The following is a 20,357-nucleotide window of genomic DNA, read 5'->3' on the forward strand; positions in this document are numbered from 1 at the left end:
TGTTGCCTCCAGGTGAGGCCCGCGGCCCGACGCAGAAGGGGGTGGGGGTGGGGAACAAGCCGCCCAGCCCTGTGGTTGAAGCCGATACCCCGGCTTCACTCCAGACACAGCTGGGTGAGCTCCTCCAGTCAGGACAGGAGGCTCTACTGTACACAGAGGGTGGCGGGGGTGTGGAACAACTCCTTTGTTCGGGGCCTTGGGGCATTCTTGTTGTGAAAGGCGCTATATAAAAAAAACTCAATTGAAATTGAATCTTACAGGTTTGGGTTTTTCGGAGATCTTGTCCGAGATCTTGTCTGACGTGCCCGTTTCAAAAACGTAACGACACTCCTCACGTCCGAGCGCCGCCGGTCTGTGACGTAACGTATCCTTACACAACCATGACGGTTTCATCATGGACAGCACGAAAGCCCGAAAAGTGGTTGACGTTTTAATTTGGCAACGCCACGATGGATCCCAGTTTTTTTTTATTTTGGAGGCCAAAGAGGACAAAAAAAGAAACGTCCGGAGGTGGATCGATGGTCATCTCTGCGGTTGTTCTGATGTTCTGGAAAAAAACAAAACAAAACAAAAAACGGCTCGCTTGCCCGGTCGTGTAGTGTTTCCACACCCCACGCAAATCAGCTTCTCTTCGCCCCCGGGGGCTGACGTCCGGAAAAAAAAGAAAAAAAGAACTCCTATTCCCATTTGTAATGACCCCGTTGTGTTTTTCCCGGTGTACGCTTCTCTTTCGGAGACCGTTTCTCTCTGGTGTTGTTTTGGCTGTTGGAATAAATGCTGAGGTGACCCTTCTGTGTGGAGTCTGCGTGTTCTCTCCAGCTGGTCGTTTCCTCCACTGCAGGGGCTGGTCGAACCGGGGTCTCCCAATCGTCACAGAAGTGTGTGTCGTTTTGGGTGGTGGTGGTGGGGGGTGCATCGGGGATACTGCGCCCCGAGGGGGTGACCTCTCACCTTGCTCCGGACGATGGGAGAAGACCTGTACCTTCATGAGTCCGGGTTGTGAAAACTTCTTCTGGCAGTTCAAAACGTTTCGAAGGGACTACAGCGCTACCCTGTTTTCCATTTCTATCGTGTATTATTATACAGTCATAAGTATCTGTCCTGATCAGAGTCCCCCTCTCACTGCCAGGACAGGAGCCCAGTGCAGCACGAATAATAATAATAATTAATAAGTCTGGACCCTCCCCTCAGAGCTCTTCCCAGGTCAGGGGGATCCCCTCCAGCCCCCCCAGTGTGCAGCCCCCACCTGGATGATGCTCCAGTCCGCTCAGCACACAGCAGCTCTCAGTGGGGAGGAGAGCAGAGGGATGGAGCCAGTTCAGAGAGGGGGGTGATAAGGAGGCCATGATGGGTCAAGACCAGGGGGGGAATCAGGCCAGGACACTGGGGTAACACCCCTACTCTTCTCCAGAGGCACCCCGGGATTGTTAATGAGCACAGAGAGTCAGGACCTCGGTTTTACGTCTCATCTGAAGGACGGCGCCTGTTTACAGTCCAGTGTCCCCCCTCACTATACTGGGGCATCAGGACTCACACAGACCGCAGGGTGAGAGCGCCCCCTGCTGGCCCCACTCACACCTCTCCCAGCAGCAACCTTGGGGGGGGGGGGGGGAGGGAAAAAACCAAAAGCTAAACAGATTTTTTTTTTAATTTTTTTATTGATGTTTAACAAAAGGTCTGGGGTCCCTCAGCTTCAGTCCAGACCAGTCTGGGGTCCCTCTGCATCGGTCCAGCACAGTTTGGTGTCCCTCAGCTCCTGTCCAGTCCAGTCTGGGGTCCCTCAGCTTCGGTCCAGTCCCGTCTGGTGTCCCTCAGCTCCAGTCCAGTCCAGTCCAGTCCAGTCCAGTCCAGTCCAGTCCAGTCCAGTCCAGTCCAGATCTTAGCCGGCACAGAACCAGGAAAGGAACCTGGAAAGAATATTGTTATTGCAGGTGTGAGGGACATAGACACAGACGTCACCATGACATCAAACAGCAAGAGGAGACTCCTCCTTGAATCACAGACACGACCGGGCGGCGCCCCCCTGTCTGCTCACCTGCACCTCCTCTTCCTCTTCTTGTCCTTCCCGGCAGCCTGCTCCTCCTCTCCCTCGCTCTTCCTCTCCTGAGCTACGGTCTCCGCCACCTCCATCGGCTCGTCCTGATCTTCTGTCTCCACCGACACGTAGCTCAGGGACTTCAAAAAGACGCATTGGCGCTTCTGAAGCAGAGACAGTAGAGTCACGTTAAGAGTCGGACTGGACACTCCAGTACATGAACACTGCACTGTGAGAGAGAGAGGGGTTCATACAGACACACTGACTGGACACTCCAGTACATGAACACTGCACTGAGAGAGAGAGAGGGGTTCATACAGACACACTGACTGGACACTGACTGGACACTCCAGTACATGAACACTGCACTGAGAGAGAGAGGGGTTCATACAGACACAGTGACTGGACACTCCAGTACATGAACACTGCACTGAGAGAGAGAGGGGTACATACAGACACACTGACTGGATATTCCAGGACATGAACACTGCACTGAGAGAGAGAGGGGTTCATACAGACACACTGACTGGACACTCCAGTACATGAACACTGCACTGAGAGAGAGAGGGGTTCATACAGACACACTGACTGGACACTCAAGGACATGAACACTGCACTGAGAAAGAGAGGGGTTCATACAGACACACTGACTGGACACTCCAGTACATGAACACTGCACTGAGAGAGAGAGGGGTTCATACAGACACACTGACTGGACACTCAAGGACATGAACACTGCACTGAGAAAGAGAGGGGTTCATACAGACACAACGACTGGACACTCAAGGACATGAACACTGCACTGAGAGAGAGAGGGGTTCATACAGACACACTGACTGGACACTCCAGTACATGAACACTGCACTGAGAGAGAGAGGGGTTCATACAGACACACTGACTGGACACTCAAGGACATGAACACTGCACTGAGAAAGAGAGGGGTTCATACAGACACAACGACTGGACACTCAAGGACATGAACACTGCACTGAGAAAGAGAGGGGTTCATACAGACACAACGACTGGACACTCAAGGACATGAACACTGCACTGAGAGAGAGAGGGGTTCATACAGACACACTGACTGGACACTCCAGGACATGAACACTGCACTGAGAGAGAGAGGGGTTCATACAGACACACTGACTGGACACTCCAGTACATGAACACTGCACTGAGAGAGAGAGGGGTTCATACAGACACACTGACTGGATATTCCAGGACATGAACACTGCACTGAGAGAGAGAGGGGTTCATACAGACACACTGACTGGACACTCCAGTACATGAACACTGCAGTGAGAGAGAGAAGGGTTCATACAGACACACTGACTGGACACTCCAGGACATGAACACTGCACTGAGAAAGAGAGGGGTTCATACAGACACAACGACTGGACACTCAAGGACATGAACACTGCACTGAGAGAGAGAGGGGTTCATACAGACACACTGACTGGACACTCCAGGACATGAACACTGCACTGAGAGAGAGAGGGGTTCATACAGACACAACGACTGGACACTCAAGGACATGAACACTGCACTGAGAGAGAGAGGGGTTCATACACACACACTGACTGGACACTCCAGTACATGAACACTGCACTGAGAGAGAGAGGGGTTCATACAGACACACTGACTGGACACTAGACAGGAGTAAAGAGAGGATCAGAGCATTACCCACCTTCTTTTTCTTCTGTCTCACAGGAGATGGTGATTGGACCTCCTCCAGCTGGAGTCCGAGGAGGGAGAGAGGGGGCAGGAGACGGACAGCACAGGGAGAGAAAGAGAGAGACAGGTGAGTCAAGTGTCCCAAGAGCACAGAGACTCTGCTGAGATCACACTCGCAGTGAGTGAGCCTGGATGTAGTCCACTAATACTGACCCACTGGACACCACAGGACAGAGAGGAGGAGGAGAGAGACACACTGCCTGGACACCACAGGACAGAGAGGAGGAGAGAGACACACTGAGGACAGAGAGGAAGAGGAGAGAGACACTCACAGAAGGGCTGAAAGAGAGAGAGACAGAGAGGCAGGGACAGGCAGACAGCAGGCCGAGAGAGACACTGACAGACAGGGCTGAAAGAGAGAGAGACACTGAGACCCAGGGACAGACAAGACGGCAAAACTCCACCACAGACAGGACAGGGGGCAGGGTGGGACCAGCAATAAACCTCCTTCCTCTCTCCTGCAGGAAGAGCTGTCTCCACCTCCTCTTCCTCCTGCAAGTCAAGAGACAGGCTGAGAGAGAGACGGGCTGGCGGGACATCGGCGAACAGAGCTGAAGGCAGAGAGCAGAGGATACAGGCCCAGCTGGGACAACGCAGGACAGACAGAGAGACAAACAGAGAGACACAGGGAGAGACACAGGGAGAGAGACCCAGCTGGGACAACGCAGGACAGACAGAGAGCAGGGAGACACACGGAGAGACACAGGGAGACAGGCCCAGCTGGGACAACGCAGGACAGACAGAGAGCAGGGAGACACACGGAGAGACACAGGGAGACAGGCCCAGCTGGGACAACGCAGGACAGACAGAGAGCAGGGAGACATGGAAAGACACAGTGAGAGAGACAGGGAGAGAGGGACAGACACAGAGAAAAAGAGAGACTCAGACAGAAAGACAGAAAGAGAGAAGCACAGACGGACAAAAAGACAGAGAAAAGGACAGATGGACTGATGGACAGAAAGGCAGAGAAAAGGACAGAAAGACAGATGGACAGAAGGACAGAGAAAAGAACAGAAATTCAGAAGGACAGATGGACAGAGAAAAGAACAGTAAGACAGAAGGACAGAGAAAAGGACAGAAGGACAGACGAACAGATGGAAAGAGGGACAGATGGACTGAAGGATAGACGGACAGAAGGAAAGATGGACAGAGAAAAGGACAGAAGGACAGACGGACAGACAGACAGATGGACAGAGAAAAGAACAGAAAGACAGGACAGTGAAAGGGACAGATGGACAGAAGGAAAGATGGACAGAGAAAAGGACAGAAGGATAGACGGACAGACAGACAGATGGACAGACGGTGAGACTCTGCCCCACTTGCCTCGTCAGACATCTCAGCCTCTCTCCTTGCCCTCCGCACCGGGGAGCCCCAGGCGGGGCCTGGCGGGGCCGGGCGGGCGATGGGGGGCAGGACGGGCGGGGGCAGGGGCAGGGGCACCGCCCCGGGCAGCAGGGGGGGCTCGAGGGGCATGGCGGGGATGAAAGGGGGGGCGGCGGGGCGGGGAGCGGAGGGGGCTCTCGGGCGAGGAGGGGGGGGACACCGAGCGGAACGAGCCGGGCGAGCCCGAGCGGGACGAGCCGGGCGACCCCGGGAGCTCCAGCTGCAGCTCGGCCGCCCTCTCAAGCTTCTGGATGAGCTCGGGGAGACAAGAAGATACCACAGGATTCTGTCCAGCGGGGAGAGGGGGAGAGACAACGCAGGGGGGATGAGGAGCAGAGACTACGCCTGGACAGGTGAGTGTGTACAGTGTGTCCAGTGAGAGTCTGGACAGGTGAGTGTGTCCAGTGAGCGTCTGGACAGGTGGGTGTGTACAGTGTGTCCAATAAGAGCCCGGACAGGTGAGTGTGGACAGTGTGTCCAGTGAGAGTGTGGACAGGTGAGTTTGTCCAGTAAGAGTCTGGACAGGTGAGTGTGTCCAGTGTGTCCAGTGAGAGTGTGGACAAGTGAGTGTGTACAGTGTGTCCAGTAAGAGTCTGGACAGGTGGGTGTGTACAGTGTGTCCAATAAGAGCCCGGACAGGTGAGTGTGGACAGTGTGTCCAGTGAGAGTCTGGACAGGTGAGTCTCTACAGTGTGTCCAGTAAGAGTCTGGACAGGTGGGTGTGTACAGTGTGTCCAGTGAGAGTGTGGACAGGTGAGTGTGTACAGTGTGTCCAGTAAGAGTCTGGACAGGTGAGTGTGTACAGTGTGTCCAGTGAGAGTCTGGACAGGTGGGTGTGTACAGTGTGTCCAATAAGAGCCCAGACAGGTGAGTGTGGACAGTGTGTCCAGTGAGAGTCTGGACAGGTGGTTGTGTACAGTGTGTCCAGTAAGAGTCCGTACAGGCGAGTGTGTCCAGTGTGTCCAGTAAGAGTCCGGACAGGCGAGTGTGTCCAGTGTGTCCAGAAAGAGTGTGGACAGGCGAGTGTGTCCAGTGTGTCCAGAAAGAGTGTGGACAGGTGTGTCCAACAGTAAGAAGCTGTCTTACCCTGTAACCTCGCTCAGGGGTGTTAGGGGGTGCTCTGTCTCCTCCCCAGATCTCACCTTCAGGTCTGGTGAAATGCCGGACCACTAGGAGACGCTGGAAATGAGGACACAAGACAGAGGTTAGGTCCACAGAGCTCACTCAATCACTACAGCAAGCAGAGACCTCTCGGCCATCAGGACTGTGGGGGTCAGTGTGGGGAGCTATAGGGTATCGGGAGTTTAGGGGTCAGTGTGGGGAGCTGTAGGGTATCGGGAGTTTAGGGGTCAGTGTGAGGAGGTGTAGGGTATCGGGGGTTTAGGGGTCAGTGTGGGGAGCTGTAGGGTATCGGGAGTTTAGGGGTTAGTGTGAAGAGCTGTAGGGTATCGGGAGTTTAGGGGTCAGTGGGGAGAGCTGTGAGTGTGTACAGTGTGTCCAGTAAGAGTCTGGACAGGTGAGTGTGTACAGTGTGTCCAGTAAGAGTCTGGACAGGTGAGTGTGTACAGTGTGTCCAGTAACAGTCTGGACAGGTGAGTCTCTACAGTGTGTCCAGTGAGAGTCCGGACAGGTGAGTCTCTACAGTGTGTCCAGGAAGAGTGTGGGACGTTCAGAGGCAATCTGTGCTCTCAGAAGGCCATAATGGACCTGCAGCTTGGTTTTCCTCGGACCCGCGACCCTGTCTCTTGAGCCGAGGCATGTCCTCAGTCAAGATCACCACTGGAAGTGTCTCTCCTCGTCTGGAGGTGTTACCGTGAAACCTGGTCTGTCAAGCGCTTTGCGCTGCTATGTGTGTGAAAGGTGCTCTATCAGTGAAGTTTATTATTATTATTATTATAATACAGAGAGCGCTGCTGGGGGCGGAGAGGCCAGTCGGAGGAGGGCTGGACGCTGGACGCTGGACGCTGGACGGCGGGCGGGAGGGGTGGACTTACGACGCCTCGCCGGGCCCGGGTCCTGCTGCGACCGTGCACGGCCATGCGGCATCTCTGTCGGTCCATCGTCCTGCCGAGACAAGCAGAGTCACAGAGGGGAGGGGAGGGGGCGGAGCCCCACAGCTGGGCGGCTGAAACTGTGATTTGATCGAAGTCGAAGTAACCCGCGAATCTTTTTTTGAAGAAACACGTGTTTATTAAGCGCTATATAGTCCTTTCCTCCTCCTCGCTCTTCACTCCTCTGAGGTCACGGGGCTCCGGCACCGCCCCCCGGAAGAATCCGCCGCTCTGTGACATCAGGCGGCTCACTGTGACGCCCCCGTGACGTCGCCCCCGACGAGCTCACGGCTCGGCCGCGAAACAAAACTGGCCGCCGGGTCCACATTTTTGTTTGAGTGGAAATGTTATTTATCCAACTCTCAGCGGCCAGCCGGGTGTCCCTGTACGACCCCGGTAGTCGCCACCTCGGACAGGCAGGGGAAACGGGTCCAGCTGTTTCCGGCCCAAGGGTTACAAAAGCTGCACTTGAACTTAAAGACAAAATCACGTCGAGGGCGCATTCAGCACCCCCACGTCCAACACGGGTTTCCGTGGGGTTTGGTTCAGTGAAATTAGGACCCCCCCTACCCCCAAGTCAAAGAAAGACCAAACTCCACCCCCCTCTAGCGGCCAAGGGCGGAAATTTCGGGCCACGCCACGTCCAAAAAACACAGGTTCCCCCCCCGTCCTGCTGGGAAAAGAGATGGCATTTTCTTTTCCGAGCACTGCGTGGGACCTCACGACCCCCCCCAAAAAAAGGGGCTGCGGAGACGAGGAAAACCAGGCACGTCGACCTCTCTACAACACCACCCGGCCGTTTCTGTTTCAGACCATGGGAAAAAAATACAATTTCGCCCCTCACCGACCACCGCGCAAAAAAACACAACTTCACGCTACAGAAACGGCCTGTGTGAGGGGGGACACGGGAAAAAAATAAAACCTGCGTGTTTTCGGCAGAGTAAGCTCAGCGGTGAAACTCCCTGAATCTCGGGGTTCCTTCTTGAACCCCGAAAACGACCTTTTTTCTCTCTCTCGTTTTCTTGGTGTCTGGGACGTTCTCACGAACTCTGCCGCGTCGGTGCGATTCCCAGCGGGACTTGAACATAACCCCCCCCCCGTGGGGCCACAGCGCCCCCGTGTGGCCGAGAGGACCACCACCCGCAGGGCTGAGCTTTTACTGCCGTGTCCCGCTTTCACTCTGGCGATGAAGGAGGGAATCAAGGAGGAGAATTAATATTGTGATCCACCAGTCCATCACAGGACACACTCACACACCCTGGACAGGACAGCAGTCCATCACAGGACACACACACACTCACAACCTGGACAGGACACCAGTCCATCACGGGATGTTCAGCGCCTCTCTCTAATAAAGTAGAAACGCGACATTAAACGCGACATTGCTCCGGACGATGGGAGAAGACCTGTACCTTCACGAGTCCGGGTTGTGAAAACTTCTTCTGGCAGTTCAAAACGTTTCGAAGAGACTACATCGCTACCCTGTTTTCCATTTCTATCGTGCATTATTATACAGTCATAAGTATCTGTCCTGATCACAGAGTCCCCCTCTCACTGCCAGGACTGAAGCCCAGTGCAGCACGAATAATAATAATAATAATTAATAAGTCTGGACTCTCCACTCATGGCTCTCCCCAGGTCAGGGGGATCCCCTCCAGCCCCCCCAGTGTGCAGCCCCCACCTGGATGATGCTCCAGTCCGCTCAGCACACAGCAGCTCTCAGTGGGGAGGAGAGCAGAGGGATGGAGCCAGTTCAGAGAGCGGGGTGATAAGGAGGCCATGATGGGTCAAGACCAGGGGGGGGAATCAGGCCAGGACACTGGGGTAACACCCCTACTCTTCTCCAGAAACACCCGGGGATTGTTAATGAGCACAGAGAATGAGCACCGAAGGACGGCGCCTCTTTACAGTCCAGTGTCCCCCGTCACTATACTGGGGCATCAGGACCCACACAGTCCGCAGGGTGAGAGCGCCCCCTGCCGGCCCCACTAACACCTCTCCCAGCAGCAACCTTAGTTTTTCCCAGGAGTCTCCCCTCCATGTACTGACCAGGCTCCCACCTGCTGGGCTCCAGTGGGGAAGGGGCTGCCAGCTGGGAGCTGTAGGGTGAGATGGCTGCTGGGCAAACGATGGCTAAAGAGCTTCTTAGGCCACCCTGGACTTTGTGGTCGACTTCCTTCTCTTCAGACGGAGGAGGCTTGAAATCTGTCTCGTTTCAAGGAGTATTGGACACGATGCCCCCCCCGCTATATCCCCGCCAACTGGTGGCACGCCGATGACGAGGGCTCAATCCGTCAACCACAAAAGAGAAAGAGAGAGAGAGAGAGGTGAGTCAAGTGTCCCAAGAGCACAGAGACTCTGCTGAGATCACACTCGCAGTGAGTGAGCCTGGGTGTAGCCCACTAATACTGACCCACTGGACACCACAGGACAGAGAGGAGGAGGAGGAGAGAGACACACTGCCTGGACACCACAGGACAGAGAGGAGGAGGAGAGAGACACACTGAGGACAGAGAGGAGGAGAGAGACACACTGAGGACAGAGAGGAGGAGGAGAGAGACACTGACAGACAGGGCTGAAAGAGAGAGGGACAGAGAGGCAGGGATAGGCAGACAGCAGGCTGAGAGAGACACTGACAGAAAGGGCTGAAAGAGAGAGAGACACTGAGACCCAGGGACAGATAAGACGGCGAAACTCCACCACAGACAGGACAGGAGGCAGGGTGGGACCAGCACTGACCTCCTTCCTCTCTCCTGCCGGAGGAGCTGTCTCCACCTCCTCTTCCTCCTGCAAGTCAAGAGACAGGCTGAGAGAGAGACGGGCTGGTGGGACATCGGCGAACAGAGCCGAAGGCAGAGAGCTGGGGAGACAGGCTCAGCTGGGACAACGCAGGACAGACAGAGAAACAGACAGGGAGACACACGGAGAGACACAGGGAGAGAGACAGGGAAAGAGGGACAGACACAGAGAAAAAGAGAGACTCAGACAGAAGGACAGAAAGACAGAAAGAGAGAAGTACAGACGGACAAAAAGACAGAGAAAAAGACAGATGGACTGATGAACAGAAAGACAGATGGAGAGAAGGACAGATGGACAGAGAAAAGAACAGAAAGTCAGAAGGACAGAGGGACAGAGAAAGGGACAGAAAGACAGACAGAAGGACAGAGAAAAGGACAGACGGACAGACGGACAGACGGACAGACGGACAGACGGACTCTGCCCCACTTGCCTCGTCAGACATCTCAGCCTCTCTCCTTGCCCTCCGCACCGGGGAGCCCCAGGCGGGGCCTGGCGGGGCCGGGCGGGCGATGGGGGGCAGGACGGGCGGGGGCAGGGGCAGGGGCAGGGGCACCGCCCCAGGCAGCAGGGGGGGCTCGAGGGGCATGGCGGGGAGGAAGGGGGGGCGACGGGGAGCGAATTGGGCTCTCGGGCGAGGAGGGGGGGGACACCGAGCGGGAAAAGCTGGGCGACCCCGGGACTCCAGCTGCAGCTCGGCCACCCTCTCCAGTTTCTGGACGAGCTCAGGGAAACAGGAAGACACCACGGGATTCTGTCCAGCGGGGAGAGGGGGAGACACAACGCAGGGGGGATGAGGAGCAGAGATTACTCCTGGACAGGTGAGTGTGTCCAGTAAGAGTCTGGACAGGTGAGTGTGTACAGTGTGTCCACTGAGAGTTTGGACAGGCGAGAGTGAACAGTGTGTCCAGTGAGAGTGTGGACAGGTGAGTGTGTACAGTGCGTCCAGTAAGAGTGTGGACAGGTGAGTGTGTACAGTGTGTCCAGTGAGAGTGTGGACAGGTGAGTGTGTACAGTGCGTCCAGTGAGAGTGTGGACAGGTGAATGTGTACAGTGCGTCCAGTAAGAGTGTGGACAGGTGAGTGTGTACAGTGTGTCCAGTAAGAGTCCGGACAGGGGAGTGTGTCCAGTGTGTCCAGTAAGAGTGTGGACAGGTGTGTCCAACAGTAAGAAGCTGTCTTACCCTGTAACCCAGCTCAGGGGTGTTAGGGAGTGCTCTGTCTCCTCCTCAGATCTCACCTTGAGGTCTGGTGAAGTGATGGACCACAAGGAGACGCTGGAAACGAGGACACAAGACAGAGGTCAGGTCCACAGAGCTCACTCAATCACTACAGCAAGCAGAGACCTCTCGGCCATCAGGACTGTGGGGTTCAGTGTGAGGAGCTGTAGGGTATCGGGAGTTTAGGGGTCAGTGGGGGGAGCTGTAGGGTATCGGGAGTTTAGGGGTCAGAGTGGGGAGCTGTAGGGTATCGGGAGTTTAGGGGTCAGAGTGGGGAGCTGTAGGGTATCGGGAGTTTAGGGGTCAGTGTGGGGAGCTGTAGGGTATCAGGAGTTTAGGGGTCAGTGGGGGGAGCTGTAGGGTAGATGTGGGGCACCGGGCCCACCACAGGGCGGCCGGTCCAGTCTCGTGGAAGGCGACCGGGTCAGACTTACGGAAAAGCACCGGGACTTGGGCCGGGACCTCTCCCGCTGCCAGTCCGGGTTCGGCCTGACCGGTGTGACCTGTGAAGACGCCAAACAGCCCATCTCCGAGACAGCTCTGACCACATAGCCCAGCCCAGTCGTGTCGAGACTAGAGGCCTTGGGCAGTCTCTACAGTGTGTCCAGTGAGAGAGTGGACAGTGTGTCCAGTGAGAGTGTGGACAGGTGAGTGTGTACAGTGTGTCCAGTGAGAGTGTGGATAGGTGAGTCTCTACAGTGTGTCCAGTGAGAGTGTGGACAGTGTGTCCAGTGAGAGTCTGGACAGGTGAGTCTCTACAATGTGTCCAGTGAGAGTCTGGACAGGTGAGTGTGTACAGTGTGTCCAGTAAGAGTCTGGACAGGTGAGTGTGTACAGTGTGTCCAGTAAGAGTCTGGACAGGTGAGTCTCTACAGTGTGTCCAGTGAGAGTCTGGACAGGTGAGTGTGTACAGTGTGTCCAGTAAGAGTCTGGACAGGTGAGTCTCTACAGTGTGTCCAGTGAGAGTCTGGACAGGTGAGTCTGTACAGTGTGTCCAGGAAGAGTCTGGGACGTCCAGAGGCAATCTGTACTCTCAGAAGGCCATAATGGACCCGCGACCCTGTCTCTTGAGCCGAGGCGCGTCCTCAGTCAAGATCACCACTGGAAGTGTCTCTCCTCGTCTGGAGGTGTTACCGTGAGACCTGGTCTGTCAAGCACTTTGCGCTGCTATGTGTATGAAAGGTGCTCTATCAGTGAAGTTTTTTATTATTATTATTATTATAATACAGCGAGCGCTGCTGGGGGCGGAGAGGTCAGTCGGAGGAGGGCTGGACGCTGGACGGCGGGCGGGAGGGGTGGACTTACGACGCCTCGCCGGGCCCGGATCCTGCTGCGACCGCGCACGGCCATGCGGCATCTCTGTTGGTGCATCGTCCTGCCGAGACAAGCAGAGTAACAGTGGGGAGGGGAGGGGGCGGAGCCACACAGCTGGGCGGCTTATTCCCCACCCCCGCCCCCCTCTGTGTACAGTAGAGCCTCCTGTCCTGACTGGAGGACCTCACCTAGCTGTGTCTGGAGAGGAGCCAGGGTATCGGCTTCAACCACACGGGCTGGGCGGCTTGTTCCCCACCCCCACCCCTCTCTGTGTACAGTAGAGCCTCCTGTCCTGACTGGAGGAGCTCACCCAGCTGTGTCCTGAGAGAAGCCAGGGTATCGGCTTCACCCACAGGGCTAGGCGGCTTGTTTCACACCCCTGCCACCCTCTGTGTAGAGGTGCACCTCCTCTCAATATCTTTTTACAGCACGATCACACCAATAAGAGTGGAGTAACGGTAAAAAAAAAACTAATTTCTCCACTTATTTTGTTATTTCTCGCCAGCGACGCTTTTGACTGACTTACCGATTTCACGGGGATACTGAAGAGCGATTCTGAAGCTGAAACTAACGATCTAAGTCGAAGTAACTTTATTGGAAGAAACACGTGTTTAGAAAGGACTATATAGCGCTTTTCTCCTCTTCTCTCTTCACTCCTCTGAGCTCATGGGGCTCCGGCGCCGCCCCCGCTAGAATCCGCCGCTCTGTGACGTCAGGCGGCTCATTGTGACACCCCCATGACGTCGCCCCCGTCGCGCTCACGGCTCGGCCGCGAAACAAAAATGGCCGACATTTTTCACGGTTGTTTTTTTTTGGGTGGACATTTTATTTTGCCAACTCTCGGCGGCCAGCCGGGTGTCCCTGTACGACCCCGGTAGTCGCCACCTCGGACAGGCAGGGGAAACGGGTCCAGCTGTTTCCGGCCCAAGGGTTACAAAAGCTGCCTTTGAATTTAAAAACAAAATCACGTCGAGGGCGCATTCAGCACCCCCACATCCAACACGGGTTTCCGTGGGGTGGGGTTCAGTAAAATAGACACCCCCCCTACCCCCAAGTCAAAGAAAGACCGACCTCCATCCCCCTCTAGCGCCCAAGGGCGGAAATTTCGGGCCACGCCACGTCCAAAAAACACAAGTCCCCCCCATGTCCTGCGGGGAAAAAAGACGCCATTTTCTTTTCCGAGCGCTACGTGGGACCTCACGACCCCCCCAAAAAAATGGGTTTCGCAGACGAAGAAAACCAGGTACATCGACCTCTCTACAACACCACCCGGCTGTTTCTGTTTCAGACCGTGGGAAAAAAATAAATAAAATTTTGCCCCTCACCGACCGCCGCGCAAAAAAACACAACTTCACGCTAAAGAAACAGCCTGTGTGAGGGGGGGCATGGGAAAAAAATAAAACCTGCGTGTTTTCGGCAGAGTAAGCTCAGCGGGGAAACTCCCTGAATCTCGGGGTTGCTTCTTGAACCCCGAAAACGACCTTTTTTCTCTCTCTCGTTTTCTTGGTGTCTGGGACGTTCACGAACCCCGCCGCGTCGGTGCAATTCCCAGCGGGACTTGAACATAACCCCCCCCCCCCCTCCGTGGTGGTGGCCGAGAGGACCACCACCCGCAGGGCTGAGCTTTTACTGCCGTGTCCCGCTCTGCACAGTGTTAACGGGTGAGAACACGTGTTTTATTCTTTGCAGAATTAACACAGACAGATACTGCTGTTGAATACTCCACAGTCAACAAGCCCCGAGCCGCACAAAGTGAGGATCTTTTACTTCTATCTATTAAACTAGCAGAAATAAAACATCATGATAACTTCTTGCTGCTCTGTCCAGTTTTAACACAAGTGTGAACATTTGTAATAATAGTGAGTCCTGCTGTTGTGTACAGCGTGAATACAAGCGTGAACAGTGAGTCCTGTCGTCTGAACAGTGTCAATACGCGTGTGAACAGTGAGCCCTGTTGTTCAGTATGGTGTTAATGTAAGTCTTATCCTGTATAGTATAAGTTAACATAAGTATTGACCCGTATCCTGTTCTCTACAGACATCACACTACCCAACAGTGATGTGGAGTACGCCACCGTCAACAAACCGAGAGCAGCACAAAGTGAGGACTTTTTTAACTCTTTACCACAGTATAAAACCCACAGGAGTAATGAGAATGACACTAAAAACAACAACACTGATAGTGAACAAGAGATTTTGAACAATACACATTCTAGTCAGATTTAAATACCCACAGACCTGACCGTTGGAAGTAGTAAAAAAAATGCAAATTATTTTTTTTCTGCGTGCAGGTTTTCTAAGAATTGAAGAAAGGTTAAAAACGAGAGAACGCCATTCGGTTTTTCAAGCCTGTCTGGTAGTTAGTGATTAATTCGACCCATGATTTAATCCACCTGTATCTGGAGAGAAGCCAGGGTATCGGCATCAACAACAAAGCTGGGCAGCTTGTTCCCCACCCGCCTCTGTGTAAAGACGCGTCACCCATTCTTGGTTTTATTTTCACCTTTCAATATACGTGAAGAATTCCAAAAGGTGCACAAATGCTCCTGAGATATTCTGTGGTTCGGCGATGTCTCTGGAGCCTTTTGTCACAGTGTGCAACTTCCCCGTGTGTCTCCCCGAACACAGGGTCTGACTGAAGGGGCACTGACCTGCAGGAATGGGAGGAGACCGAGCTGGGACGGTTCTGCCACGTCAGCGAAACTCTGGACCCCGACTTCGACTTCAACTGCCAAAGAAGCAGCAGCGTCAATTAACTCAGCCAGCGAGTTCAACTGTCGCCTCCCTTCTCTCCATCTCTGTGTGTCCCATCTCTTCATAACCCGTCTCCTATCAATCCTACTGTGTTTCATTTACTCTTCCTCACTCTGTCTCCTGTCCGGTTGTCTGCACTTAAAACTGAGGTATTTCCTGTGATTTCCTCTCTCTCGCTGTGTCTCCTGTCCTGTGGGTTTGTTACTGAGGGATTCTCTGTGATCTCCTCTCTCTCTCACTGTGTCTCCTGTCCTGTGTGTAAGTATGTTTGTTACTGAGGTATTTCCTGTGATCTCCTCTCTCTCACTGTGTCTCCTGTTCTTCAGTGTTTTAATCCTCTTAAATAATTTAGCTCATTCCTCTCTCACTCACTGCGACTCCTATCCATTCTGTGTTCATTTCCTCTGACTTGCCTCTTGCATCAGCACTAGCAATATCATGCATCTATTTAATTTAAAATTATTGATCTGTCACCTTGATAGTTCGATCTCTTCTACAGTTAGCATAGATGGCACAATTAAAAGGACGATGAGCTCAACATCTGTGCGCATCTAATTAACTGAACCGTACAGAGCATCCTGCCTCAGCTAGTCTCTCGCTGGCGGGGTCGCCCATCGGCGAGACCACGTCTCCAGGAAATTCTGCGGACTGGACACTGCGGGAGGGTGGGGCTGTGTTTCCACACGAACGCCGGAAATCCTTCAGGATCTCCAGAGAGACTCCTGTAGCCTTACAGCATCACAGTCACAGGCCTCAGCATTGCAACTGTATAATATCAAACGCCCAGACACCCTGAGGTGAGGCCGACCAGTCTGAAGTATTACCTGTAAACACCAGGCACACTGGAACCTGACTTCATCGTCCACTTAGCGCAGAGGTGGGGCGGACAGTCAGTTTTCTGGGGAGAAAAAAAACAACACCAGGAATTTAGCATACTGAAAGGATCATGGAGTGATGATCTGGCTGAACCCGCTTGGCTGAGGGCTCCTGGCCAGAGGACGAGGAGGCTGGGACCCCCCCTGCACAGCGAGGAGGAGTGACCAGGGGGGGCAGCTACACAGGTGGAGACGGGGTGGGAGAGGGACGCGAGGGAGAGAGGGGGATCACGTGCAGTATTGACAGTGTTTCAGGAGAGGAGTCAGGAGTGATTGCTAAAATATCGACAGCCGAGTCTGACCGAACTAGGGTGTGGCCATCCCTCTCGAACTTTCATCACAAACTCCTGTCTTCCTGCGGTGTCTATGAGGAAGCTACCATTTTTCACTGGCTAATAAGAGGTGGAAGAGGTGTTAGTGGGACAGCAGGGGGGCGCTCACCCTGCGGTCTGATACCCCAGTATAGTGACGGGGGACACTAGACTGTAAACAGGCGCCATCCTTCGGATGAGACGTAAAACCGAGGTCCTGACTCTCTGTGGTCATTAAAAATCCCAGGGCGTCTCTCGAAAAGAGTAGGGGTGTAACCCAGGCGTCCTGGCCAAATTTCCCATTGGCCCTTACCAATCACGGCCTCCTAATAACCCCCCTCTCTGAACTGGCTTCATCCCTCTGCTCTCCTCCCCACTGAGAGCTGGTGTGTGGGGAGCGTTCTGGCGCACTATGGCTGCCGTCACATCAACCAGGTGGGGGCTGTACATTGGTGGCGGTAGAGGGATACCCCATTTCCTATGCAGCGCATTGAGTGGGGTGTCCAGAAAAGCGCTATATAAGTGTTAGCAATTATATAGCTCAGCCCCTCAGTAGTTGAGATCTCTGTTATACCCATCTAGAAACATGCAATCAGCATGTTATTGCTGAAGCAATAATCACAACATTATTCCACACCTGGGTGAGAGGCGGGTTATGATGACAGTCATGCTTTCTACACCTTATACTGAGCTCAGAAATGGACCGGGCGGACATCTCACGAGAAGATCCCTCCGCGTATAAGAAAGGCAACTTGTCTCAGCAAAAATACCACAGATTCACATCCAAAATATGATAAAAAGGCAAAAACCCCACACTTGGAATGCAAACGTACCCTACAAAGGAAACACAGTTTTAAAACCAACTTGATTTTCCCCTGGAGAAACCGTTTTATGGACACATCGCATCTATTACACATGTATAACTAAATATAAATATAAAACTTAATATAAGAAGTCATGACACATCACACATGACGAAGTCTGATCCAGAATAAACAGTTTACACTGACCCACCTTTATTTACCCTGGTCACTTCTATTAACTGTTTAACTGGGTAACAAATGAATATTTGTTTCAATTTGGGATCTACATCTGGGAGCCCTGAAATGTTGGCCAGAGGGGAGAAGCTGATATTCAGACGTGAAAATATATTATGATGTTGTTTTTCACCTGTCTAATCAAAGCTTGTTCAAAAATTATCTGATTATAGGACACACGAGTTTATAATCATACTCATTCCACTTTTTAACCCCGTATATATGCACAATATGAAACGTATATACACTAAATCTCACGTGTGACTCCCATAATATACATTTCTTTACGAAAATTAGGAACACTTATTACAATTATCAACCCCCCATGACGAGGCAATATTTCATACCTTTGTTTCTTTGTGGGTTCAAAGTTCTGTCCTGTCGTTTCACACGTAATGTTTTGGTAGTTATCTCAATTTTCCTTTGCAATTATCTCCAAGATCATCATCAACTTTTTGTAAAACGCTATGCACAACTGATATTTAAAGAAAGTCCTGTACCAAAAGGTCTTCGTAGGGAAAGACAACTTTTTTTTCCTTACGTCAGTCGCTACACGGTTACTCTTAAAATCCATTCATCGCCTTTAAAAAAAAAGTTTCGTTTTTTATTGTGGTTCACTGACATTTCTGTCACAATTCTGAGGGACCCCAAATAAAATTCACTTGCCGGTATAAAGACGCCGGCGAGGTTAAGACAGGTATCGAGCCACCTGCGTATCTAACGGACGTTTAAAATAAGAAAAATGGCGTGTAATGTTGCGAAGGGCTACTGTTTTTTTATAGTTTGTCGATTGTAAGGGACGTGGGCCGCGACAGAAATACTGGTCGGGGTGGGAAAAGATTTATTGATGGTTTATTGTACCGCAACGGTCACAATTGACTCACCAGCAAAGATGGCGCCGAGGCCACATCGACTCCCTCCCGCCCTGCCTCGCACCGAAGCTCGAGCTGCGGAGCGCGACGCCGAACCGCCAGTCCGCGGGCGCGGGCGCCGGACATAGACGTCATAACCCCTTCCGAGGCGCAGGAATTATAGATCACTGTAGTTTCTTCAAGACCCGGGTTAGGGACAGTGTGCCCTCCGTGAGAGTCTTCTGAGGAAGCCAGTGTCTCATGGGTGTCCAGGCTGGGTACCATCTGTCCATCACAGGACACACAGACACACACACTCACACACCCTGGACAGGACAGCAGTCCATCACAGGACACACACACACTCACTCACACATCCTGGACAGGACACCAGTCCATCACAGGACACACACACACCAGGTCCAGTTTTCCCAGAAGCCAATTAGCCCAAAAGCCTGTCTTTGGACCCGGAGAACACAGGGAGACCATGCAGACTCCACACAGACAGCCCCCCCCCGGGTCCAGACCCGAGCCCGGAGCCCCCCCGCGCTGAACCCCTCCGTACAGACGGCCGCACACAGCTCCGTTGGTCCCGATTCCCGAGGTGATCTGTTAAAAGAAGCCGGTGTGTTGCCTCCAGGTGAGGCCCGCGGCCCGACGCCGGTGGTGGCGGTGGTGGCGGCAGCAGAGAATGCGGCGCTGGTGCCGACGACGAGCAGGGCGCCCCCCCCCCCCATGAGCCCCTCGACGTCGGGGCCGCGGCCCGCCCCGGCGACAGCGCCCCCCGATCCGGCAGGCGGCCGGTCTCCCGCAGGGAGAAGACGATGAAGCAACTGGGGAAAGTGTCTTCCGTCCGAGGTAGGAGCAGCAGGGCTGGGCGTTTTGTTGGAGCGAAGTCCCCCTCCAGATAACCCATGAACCCCGTCTCTACTGTCACTCCAGTCAGGACAGGAGGCTCTACTGTACACAGAAGGGGGTGGGGGTGGGGAACAAGCTGCCCAGCCCTGTGGTTGAAGCCGATACCCTGGCTTCTCTCCAGACACAGCTGGCTGAGCTCCTCCAGTCAGGACAGGAGGCTCTACTGTACACAGAGGGTGGTGGAGGTGGGGAACAAGCCCAAGCCGCCCAGCCCTGTGGTTGAAGCCGATACTCCGGCTTCTCTCCAGACACAGCTGGGTGAGCTCCTCCAGTCAGGACAGGGGGCTCTACTGTACACAGAGGGTGGCGGGGGTGTGGAACAACTCCTTTGTTCGGGGCCTTGGGGCATTCTTGTTGTGAAAGGCGCTATATAAAACAAACTCAATTGAAATTGAATCTTACAGGTTTGGGTTTCTCAGAGATCTTGTCAGAGATCTTGTCTGACGTGCCAGTTTCAAAAACGTAACGACACACCTCACGCCCGAGCGCCGCCGGTCTGTGACGTAACGTATCCTTACACAACCATGACGGTTTCATCATGGACAGCACGAAAGCCCGAAAAGTGGTTGACCTTTTAATTTGGCAACGCCACGATGGATCCCAGTTTTTTTTTATTTTGGAGGCCAAAGAGGACAAAAAAGGAAACGTCCGGAGTCTTGTAGTGTGAAAAGGGTTTAAATTTCGACTTAAGGAGTTGGCCATCGTTATATTTCGCGAGGTATAATACGGGGGGAAAAAGAACATTTATATTTATCAACCTACTAGTAATACTGGGTGGATGTCACGTTCCCCAAAGTTCAGTGCCTCTCTCTAATAAAGTAGAAACGCGACATTAAACTCCGTTCGAAACGGGAGAAATCACAAGGACACGATACAACTGACGTCCGGAAAAAAAAGAAAAAAAGAACTCCTATTCCCATTTGTAATGACCCTGTCGTGTTTTTCCCGGTGTACGCATCTCTTTCGGAGACCGTTTCTCTCTGGTGTTGTTTTGCTGTTGGAATAAATGCCGAGGTGACCCTTCTGTGTGGAGTCTGCGTGTTCTCTCCAGCGGGTCGTTTCCTCCACCGCAGGGGGTGG

At 53.4% G+C, this 20,357-nt stretch overlaps 1 protein-coding gene and 1 long non-coding RNA gene across 4 annotated transcripts; both read right to left on the reverse strand.

Annotated features, from left to right (window-relative positions):
• Positions 1 to 1,638: 1,638 nt before the first annotated feature.
• LOC148663906 (uncharacterized) lies at positions 1,639 to 10,022 on the reverse strand. Of its 3 annotated transcripts, XM_088631462.1 has the most exons (5): positions 9,253 to 10,022; positions 7,147 to 7,216; positions 6,239 to 6,331; positions 3,723 to 3,770; positions 1,639 to 2,199 (listed from the first exon to the last, which is right to left on the reverse strand). In XM_088631462.1, the coding sequence occupies exons 2-5, from the start codon at positions 7,210 to 7,212 to the stop codon at positions 2,032 to 2,034; spliced, it is 375 nt and encodes a 124-aa protein (XP_088487588.1). In that variant the 5' UTR covers positions 7,213 to 7,216; positions 9,253 to 10,022; the 3' UTR covers positions 1,639 to 2,031. The 3 variants fall into 3 exon arrangements, with proteins under 3 accessions (XP_088487588.1, XP_088487587.1, XP_088487586.1); XM_088631461.1 differs by lacking the exons at positions 1,639 to 2,199; positions 3,723 to 3,770 and adding an exon at positions 5,061 to 5,438 and having other exon boundaries at positions 9,264 to 10,022; XM_088631460.1 differs by lacking the exons at positions 1,639 to 2,199; positions 3,723 to 3,770 and adding an exon at positions 5,061 to 5,438.
• Positions 10,023 to 10,329: 307 nt separating this feature from the next.
• On the reverse strand, positions 10,330 to 18,474 carry LOC148663907 (uncharacterized). Its single transcript, XR_015936459.1, has 6 exons — positions 18,393 to 18,474; positions 16,110 to 16,183; positions 15,183 to 15,259; positions 12,524 to 12,593; positions 11,183 to 11,275; positions 10,330 to 10,753 (listed from the first exon to the last, which is right to left on the reverse strand). It is a non-coding gene; the product is annotated as an uncharacterized LOC148663907 (long non-coding RNA).
• Positions 18,475 to 20,357: the final 1,883 nt, after the last annotated feature.

This window comes from Lepisosteus platostomus, chromosome 5, assembly GCF_059453375.1.
Source record: "Lepisosteus platostomus isolate fLepPlt1 chromosome 5, fLepPlt1.hap1, whole genome shotgun sequence".
Classification (NCBI taxonomy): domain Eukaryota; kingdom Metazoa; phylum Chordata; class Actinopteri; order Semionotiformes; family Lepisosteidae; genus Lepisosteus; species Lepisosteus platostomus.

Coding starts and splice junctions, on each gene's coding strand:
- LOC148663906 (XM_088631461.1), bottom strand. CDS start 7,212: ATGGACCGACAGAGATGCCGCATGGCCGTGCACGGTCGCAGCAGGACC. Junction 6,332..7,146: donor CCCGGGCCCGGCGAGGCGTC/GTAAGTCCACCC, acceptor CCTCATTTCCAG/CGTCTCCTAGTGGTCCGGCA. Junction 5,439..6,238: donor CCCCTGAGCGAGGTTACAGG/GTAAGACAGCTT, acceptor CCCGCTGGACAG/AATCCTGTGGTATCTTCTTG.